The 8,493-nt window shown below is 32.9% G+C and overlaps 1 protein-coding gene across 1 annotated transcript; it reads right to left on the bottom strand.

Annotated features, from left to right (window-relative positions):
- Positions 1-639: 639 nt before the first annotated feature.
- Positions 640-3,075, bottom strand: LOC110882378 (zinc finger MYM-type protein 1-like). The gene is made up of 3 exons (XM_022130414.1): positions 2,265-3,075; positions 993-2,196; positions 640-892 (listed from the first exon to the last, which is right to left on the bottom strand). Exons 1-3 carry the CDS (start codon positions 3,073-3,075, stop codon positions 640-642), a joined length of 2,268 nt encoding a protein of 755 aa, XP_021986106.1.
- Between the last annotated feature and the right edge of the window lie 5,418 nt (positions 3,076-8,493).

The raw sequence follows: 8,493 nt of genomic DNA, 5'->3' as shown, positions 1-8,493 counted from the left end.
TTTCAGATTCAGTTGCATGATGAACATGCCAATTTAAACAACCCATTTGTCGAACAAGCTTCTAAGGTATTGATTTTGCTGTTTTTAAGTACTATTTTTGCGTATATCTTTCATATTAACATGTTCGTTATGTTATTATATTATGTGTTTTATTGTACGATGAGGGTGTGAAAGTGTTGATATTATTTTTTATGGTGCAATGTTTAGTCCATACAAGTCTAATCTTTAACGTGAATTTAGTGAGAGTTAATTTTAAGGTTTATTTAATCTTTTTTTAACTTTTGTATTCAATTATTGTCCTTTGTAAGCAGGGCCGGCCCTGAGAATTCATGTACCCTGTTCGAGCTCGAAAAACGTGCCCTTAGGTTTTAACTAAATAAAAAATTTAAACTAGTTTTTTCATACAACTTTGAACAGTTGACAAAAAATATAGCATTCGATAAACAATGCAATTAACAAAATACAAAATGTAGTATTCGAACGAATGACATACCGTAAAAACTAATAAGCTAAAAGCTAACCAATGATTCGTGAAGCTCTCCTTGCATTCTTGATACCAAATTGGTGAATCAACTCTTCACAGTTTATATCATCTAAGACTTCGTTCTCGATAGCAATCATCGCCAACCCACTAAGTCTTTATTGGGACATTGAAGATCGTAGGTAAGATTTCAATAACTTCAACTTCGAAAAACTTCTTTCTGCAGATGCCACAGTGACTGGAATAGTCAACAATATCCTATATGCAATGCATGCTTCTGGGGAATAACCGTGTTCTTTCATATACTCTAAAACATCTACAGGACTGCTAAATTTATTGGTTAGTGAGTCACGAAATAAATTAAGCTCTGTATAAAGTGCCTCACCATCAATATCCGATTTTTCTTTAAACCTGAGTGCATTTTCAAGACGATGACAAGACGACTTAAGATCTTCATCTTTAATAATCCTCAACGTACGTGGAAACAAAAAAACCAAATAAACCCTCGTACCATTTAAATTGTTCAAATCTTTTCTCTAAAGAAGCAATAGCTTGATCCACAATATATAAGAAAAAGTTTACTCTGAAATTCTCTTCTACTGTAAATGCAACTTCTTCGCTACTAGAAGCCTCATCTTTTCTTTTTTTCCTTTTAATCTTACGTTTTTCTTTAAATATGGGATCAATTTCCATATCACTAGCAATCTCCGTAGCTTCTTCAATCGCTTTAGGAAAACCGGTTTCTCTATAATCCTTAAAGTACTCAATCAAATTGTTTATTTCTTGAATAGCAATTTCATGATGCATATCCTTTGCTTGTAATTTTTTGCTCACAATATTCACCCGGTTTAACACTTCATACCAAATGACAATTGATACCAAAAAATCAAATCCACTAAGTTGATTTTCTGCTAAAGCTAATGCTTCCTCTGCAATTGCAGCATCAGTATCTGTCTCTCCAACTTCAAGCAAAGCTTCCCGCACATCATCAAGTTGCAATTTGATTGCCTTAACACTCTCAAAACGACTTTCCCAACGAGTTTGAGACAATGACTTTAGACTCCAGTTTTTCACATTATCTTTCAAAATTTGCCAACGATTGATAGAATTTGCAAAAATAGTATAAATCCGTTGGATGTGTCCAAAAAAACTCTTTCCTTTAACACAACTATAAGCCATATCACATAATGTAAGGTTAAGTGAATGGCTACCACAAGGAGTGTAAAATGCTCTTGGATTTTCTTTTAAAAATCTCGTTTGGACTCCTTGATGTGAACCTTTCATATTTGCCCCATTATCATATCCTTGGCCACGCATGTCATCAATTTCAAGACCAAGATTTTGTAACTCCGCATAAGTTACATCAAATAGTCCCTTCACAGTGGTATCATTAGCATTCAAAAACCCCAAAAATGACTCCTCAACAATAACAGAATTAGATGAGAACTTTACATACCTCACTATTATAGTCATCTGTTCTTTGTGACTAGAATCGGGGGTACAATCCAGTATGATTGAGTAATACTTTGCTTCTTTTATGTTCTTAATGAGTTCTTTTTTAATTTCATCAGTAAGCATAAGTATTATCTCATTTTGGATCTTGTGTCCAAGATAATGCACATGAATATCGTCACTAGTGATCCGCCGAACATGCTTTTTGATAACCGGATCAAACTCTTCCAACATCTCAACTAGACCCAAGAAATTTCCATTACCTATTAAATACAATCAACAAAAAATTAAGTAAGAATAAATGGAACTAAAACAAAACAATTTCAATTACCTTTTTCATACAACTTTTCTTTATTTCCACGAAATGCTAAATTATGCTTAGCAAGAAACTTGATTAGCGCAATGATTCTAAAAAGGACTTGTTTCCAATAATCCGCTTCCTTCTTGAATTGCTCATGTTGAAATTTATCAATTGTGTCGTCCGATTTCAATCTTTTACGCAAATCAAACCACTTTTTCGTATTTATGAAATGATCTAAAGAAACTTCATGTTCTCTCACTCTACCAGTAGCATGGTGCCAATCATCAAAACCTACACCTCCCAATCTACCTTTTGGCGCCCCATTTCTAAACACTTTGCAACAAAAACAAAACATCTTATCTAGCTCTTTCGAATATACTAGCCATTCTCTATCACACTTCTCCAAGTTTGATAATGTTCTTGTATAAATAGTGGCTGAAAATCGTCTATTAAATTTATCATATGGACCAAATTCAATACTAGTATATCTTTTAGGACCTTTCGCGACCAATAGTTTAATCTCATCCGCATTTAGTCCTTCCCACCTTCTTGGATCAAATATATAATCAACATGCTCTTCTTGTTGTTGCTCTTCAACATGTTCTTGTTCTTGTTGCTTTTCAACATGTTCTTCGTCTTCTACTTCCACACGTTCTTGCTCTTGTTCTACTTCATCGTGTTCCCGTTCTACTTCAACATGCTCTTGTGGTTTTTCCACATCAACAATAGGCGGATTAGGCGTCAAAAATTTTTGCATAGCACCCTTTTGTGACTTCACCAATTCATCTTGTCGTTTCCTCTTTTGACGTTTTTGCCATCCGGATGGTTGTATAGGAGCCATTAAGTCATTAACGCCTAAATAATGTTCGACAACAACATAAATGAACTGAAATCCGAAATCGACATAAGTTAACTAAATAAATCGACATAACTGAAATTCGACATATACGAACTGAAATCCGAAATCGACAACGACATAACTGAAATTCGACAACAACATAAATGAACTGAAATCCGAAATCGACATAACTGAAATTCGACAACAACATAAATGAACTGAAATCTGAAATCGACATAACTGAAATTCGACATATATAATTGACATATAAATCCGAAATCAATCCTGCTGTGAATAAATGAATTCGACATATAACTGAATAAATGAATTCCATATGTTCCACAATCGACAACAACATAATCGATAAAATGAAGGCTGTGCATACTGCACTACTACTGACCTGCTTGTTGTGACTGAAATGATGAAATCGAAGGCCTGCTGATGATGAACGATGATCGCCGATCGGCTGATGATGAATGATGATCGCCAATCCTCAGTTCCGAGTTCCGACTTCCGACGTTTCTTTTCCTGAATCCTGATTGCCGCCCACTGCCACTTTATTTTTTTAATTAGTTTTTAGATAATATTTGGGTATTGAGCTCACTAACCTAATGGGCTAAATAGTTTAAACAATAGGATTTTTTTAAGTGGGCCTATGTTAATATTTTTTTGGTTATACCCTATTAAAAAAAATTTACATATATAATAAAATTACGGGCCCTACGAAATCACGGGCCCTGTTCGGTTGTCCTCCCCGCCCTCCTTAAGGGTCGGCTTTGTTTGTAAGGATCGAAAGTTTGAGACTCAAAGGAAGAGATCTAAGAGACTCTCTGAATGCAAATGGAGTGAGGTTATTAATTTAGACGATTCTAAGGACAATGACAAAGATAAGGAATTAGAAGATACTGCCGATTCAAGCACAAACCAGAAAACCCGATTAAAAATACCTTGAGTGTCAATTCAGAAGCGGAACAGATTTCATGCAGTCTAATATGAAATCTATCAAGTCTTTTTATGTTTTTTTTTTCATTTTCAGCCGTTATGTTTGATCTAGACGTATGAATGAAGTTTATTTTATATTTGAACTTTATTTTTGGTGTTAATATAATGCAGTTATTGACCATATTAATAAAGTTCAAAATAAAGTTAGTGTCCTAAATTTACAAGTCAACTAAACTTATATAAGTTAATATCCTAAAGTTGCAATAAATAGATATTGCAGTTAGATGTATTCAAGCTGAAATTATAAAATATTACAGTTATTCTTGAATATTAATCTAATAGTTTGTATTTCTTAATTAAAAAATAATAAAGTAATAAACGTTAAAGCTAAACAAAAAAAAACTAAACTTACTATGATATAAATTTAATAAATATATAAACTCTTAACATCCTATTTTTTACAAAAATTGTTTTTAAAATTTTATAAAAATATAATTTTTTATATATATATATATAAAAACGAAATTTAACAATTAAAGTTAAATGTGTAAAACGTACTTACGAGTCAACTACTATTTTTTATTTTTATAACAACAAAATTTTTAGACTTAAAGCTTATTGGATGAGTACCATGTGGATACTTAAAAAAAAAGTTATGAACTTTAAAGAATAAAATTATAAACTCTATCATTTAACCAACAAATAAACTTACTTTACAACTATAACAACTTATCTTTTATTTTTTGTCATTTGATTTTCATCTTTTTTTAAAACGAAACTTTACATGTGTAAAACATTTTTTTACTTTATTTATAAACAAAACATTTTGTTTTTATAAAAAATAATTATTTTATAAATATTTTTTGTAACAAGTAATATAAATAAAATACTCCAGAAATTTACAATCTTTATTAGATAAATACTAAATTGTGTTGCAAATTTTTAGGAGTTATATGTTCAACTATATTGTTCTAGATAATATTAGTCAGTTTCAAAACAATTCTTTACCAACTTGACCAGACACATAGTAGATTGTGTTGCATATTTTTAGGGATTATAAGTTAAAAGTAGACTCATATAGATAAGATTAGTTAGGAACTAAAAATCTGAACTTAGTATGATATAAACTTAATAAAGATATAAACTCTTAATGTCCTATTTTTTTATAAAAAACAGTCTTGAAATTTTATAAAATTATAACTTTTTATATCTGTAAAAAACCGAAATTTAACAATTTAATTTAAAGCTCTAAAACGTACTTACGTGTCAAATACTATTTTTTATTTTTATAAAAACAAAAATTTTAAACTTAAAGTTTATTGGATGAGTACTATATGGATATTTAAAAAAAGGTTATTAACTTTAGAGAATAAAATCATACTTTATAATTTAACCAATAAAATAAACATACTTTACAATTATAACAACTTATCTTATATTTTTTTGTCTTATGATTATTAATTTTTATAAAAAACAATATTTTTTGTCTTTTGTTATTACTTTTTATAAAAAAAAACAAAACTTTACATATGTGTAACACTAATGACATATATCCACCATAATAATGTTATCAAGAATATTATACGAATAAGAAATTTAACAGAAATGAGTGCCGCAATCCAAAGTGTCGCCCCCGCCGCATCGTGCGGACACCTTACTAGTGTTATTAAACGCATAGATCATGAGTAAGTCGACCAATAGAAATATGAGGTATTTTGGCGAACGTAGGAACCGTTTAATAATTATAATAATAAAAATACATTATAATTAACTTTTCTCCGTTTTTAATGAAACTTAGGCCAAAATGTAGATAAAAATATTCTCGTTCTAATGGCATATTCATCATTTTATAAAACGTCATATTTTAGAAGTTATAAGAGCCAAATGAATGAAGTAGTAAAATTAATTATAATAATAATATAATAATAAATTAAAAACTAAACATATGAATTCTAATGAATTGTGTACATGGACACTAAAATTCATATCTAACATTTAATGAAAGAAAGTGTACGTGTCCAGGGATTTCGTGATCCATGTGTTTATGTTGTAGTATAAATAGGCACTTCAACAGAAGCTTTTCAAATTGCTTCTTCTTTCTCCATCTTGCTCTCTCTCTATAATCTATAATTTTCTTTAGTAGTTCACCCCTAAATCTTACAAGCTCTGCCCCGTTTTAAGTGGTTTAACCCCTTATCACTGATTTGATACTCTGCCTGATTGATCTTGAACCCAGCAACGCATGTCAAGGCACTGCCTGACTAAGTACGTTGGGGTTCTGTCTCGGGATGTATTGATAAAGTTAAATTGGGTTATTATACTTAACACGAGTGTATTATATATTTTATTAAATAGTATAACAACCCTCATAAAACAGCCTAAACGTTCCTAATATACCCATAATACTCGTTAACGGGCCTAAAATACCTCAATATTTATAAAAAAACAAATAAAACAAATAATTATAGTGCCTCGCGGCCCGCGACGGACACACATTCTATGTGTCGCGGGGCGCGACGGCCCATACTTGTCGGACACACAATGCCGCCACGTGTCCCCCTCCGTGTCGAGTCTACCTGATGAGTCGCCAAGCCTAGGCCCTAGCCTTGGGACCTCGCGGCCCGCGACAGGCTTAGCCTGGGGCGTCGCGAGGCGTGACGGGATGTCTGATCAGCCTATAAAAGGGGTCGAGAGCTCAGTTGTTCGATGTTCAAAATCTTTTTCTCCCTCAAATTCTCTGTTAGGCTAAACTCTTGGGTATTATACCCCTATAAAGCGAAGCTCTGCCTCGTTGTAAGTATAACCCCCGATCACGTATTTGTTAACCTACTCGATTGATCTAGGGCTCCGTAACGCATGTCAAGGCTCTGCCTGACTCAGTCGTCGGAGTTCTGTCTCGTGTTATATGGCTAATGTGATTTGGGTTATCTTACTAACACGTGTGCATTTTTTTAATTTTAATAGATAATAACCAAGAGAGTCACCAAGAAACTATAGTAGTATCACCTAAGTCAACAATGTGAGTACATCTTATTTTTGTAAATCTTTTTGTAAGAACCTCAAATGTTTTAAATTATACTTAACAGTGATTGAGTCTATGTATTCTACAATTACTGTCGGTATGTTGGGGTTTTTTATACATTATTTGGAATCCGTTACTACTGGATAAAGAGTTAGCCAGTGAGTAACATGACCCACAAGTCAGGATTGACAGTACTGAATGAGTAACTATGTAGATATAAACATTTTAATCGCTTTCAATACTGTAAAGTTATAAAAGCTATTTTTGATTAAACTGGGATGCACTCGCCAGTATTTCTTGCTGATAAAATCTTTTTAAAACGTGTTTCAGGTAACTTAATATGAAGCTAATAGAAGCCAGCTGGAGAACACTGAAGGGTTAGAAAAGTGGCCATAAAAGTTACCTAAATAAAAAGGATATTTTGTTTTCAATAATTAGGGTTTATCCATATAAATGTATTGTAAAGGAAACTTGGGTTTTATCCTATGTGTTTATTATATATAAAAAGTTTGGTGTTTTAAACTCTGATAAATATTTCCTAACTACGATCCTGATGAGAAAATTTTCCGTTGTGTGTTTAATAAACACCGGTACCACTTGACTGGTTCACGGCTCCCGCTCCCAGGGTGGGGTTGGGGGTTGTGACAACACGGCCCCATGTCCCTTGTCATTTTTGTATGCCTTTATCTCTAAGGAATCTTGACTAGGGCACGGCCCCATGCCTGGTAGGCACGGCCCCGTGTTGGGCTTCTAGTATGTTGCTTTTATTCTTGGGGTAAAGCTTGGAGGGTCGGTATAGCATGTCAACTTCCTTTCTTCGTATTTATGCTGGTTTTTGTCATTAATTTGTTCCTTTTGTTCGTTTGAGCTTATTTTATCCTGGAAATCAAAAGTAAACAAAGAAACACACTTTTTCCAACATTAGTACTGAAAGGGTTGTTTTTATAGCGTATTTGATCCAATTTATATATTACATTTTGTGCATGTCAAATTGCAGTAACAGAGGTTAGTATTTCTTACTTTTTGATGAGTTGCAGTGATCCTGAAGCATGTTTTTATTCATGTCTAATTGTCATGGACAGTGATTTTGCAACAATCGCTAAAGTAGCCAAATGGGGACGTGCAGTATGCATAAACATTCAAAAGTTTCTCCGGTTACAGTTAACCATCAATGTTGTTGCTCGGATGATCAACATTGTTTTGGCATGCATATATATGCATCATAGTAAACCGTCAATGTTTTTGGTTTAAATCCTTGAAGAAGTGCCTAAACAACAGCAAGGGTCTACGGTTTTTGTTTGAAACTTGTGGGTCCCGAAGAAGATGGGAGTGGTGGATTGGCGTGTACTATTGGATAGGCTCTCAACTTTCATGAAACTTCTTCAATGGAACATCATGGTTACCTCGGTCTGGTGTGTATTAAGTGGGAATCATGAGGAGAGTGTGACTTTGCCCAA

Source organism: Helianthus annuus, chromosome 10 (genome assembly GCF_002127325.2).
Source record: "Helianthus annuus cultivar XRQ/B chromosome 10, HanXRQr2.0-SUNRISE, whole genome shotgun sequence".
NCBI classification, from domain to species: Eukaryota; Viridiplantae; Streptophyta; class Magnoliopsida; order Asterales; family Asteraceae; genus Helianthus; species Helianthus annuus.
This window is presented reverse-complemented; position numbering and strand designations above follow the sequence as displayed.